Source organism: Propithecus coquereli, unplaced genomic scaffold (genome assembly GCF_000956105.1).
Source record: "Propithecus coquereli isolate 6110/MARCELLA unplaced genomic scaffold, Pcoq_1.0 Scaffold202, whole genome shotgun sequence".
Lineage (NCBI taxonomy): Eukaryota > Metazoa > Chordata > Mammalia > Primates > Indriidae > Propithecus > Propithecus coquereli.
In genome coordinates, this window is record NW_012145190.1 from 927,721 (window position 1) to 928,217 (window position 497).

Below are 497 nucleotides of genomic sequence, written 5' to 3' on the forward strand. Positions count from 1 at the left end.
CATTTTGCATAAGAATACATACAATGGCCAACCATAATATGAAAAGATACTCAACATTACTAATCATCTGAGAAATGCAAATTAAAAACCACAATGAGATATCATCTTAGACCAGTCAGAATGGCTGTCATTAAAAAGTAAAAAAATAACATATATTGGTGAAAATGTAGAGAAACTTATACACTATTAGTGGGAATGTAAAATAGTACAAACTCTATGTAAAACAGTACGGAAATTTCTCAAAGAACTAAAAATAGAACTGTCATTTGATCCAGCAATCCCACCACTGGGTATCTACCCAAAGGAAAAGAAATCATTATATCAAAAAAGATAACTGTACTCATATGTATTACTGTACTACTCACAATAGCAAAGATATGGACTCAAGCTGAGTGTCTATGAATGGATGATCACAATCACTTAGGAGGCACCAGGGGATACTGAGGCAGGTGGCTGGATTATGAGCAGGAGATCAGGTAGGACATGCAAGAGCAAGT

General features: G+C 34.8%; 1 protein-coding gene across 1 annotated transcript in view; it reads left to right on the top strand.

Annotated features, from left to right (window-relative positions):
* Positions 1-460: 460 nt before the first annotated feature.
* Positions 461-497, top strand: part of TCN1 (transcobalamin I (vitamin B12 binding protein, R binder family)) — a 42,943-nt gene continuing 42,906 nt past the window's right edge. Inside the window, exon 1 of the mRNA XM_012643854.1 lies at positions 461-476. Within this exon, the coding sequence (XP_012499308.1) occupies positions 461-476 (16 nt within the window). The remainder of the gene's footprint in view (positions 477-497) is intronic.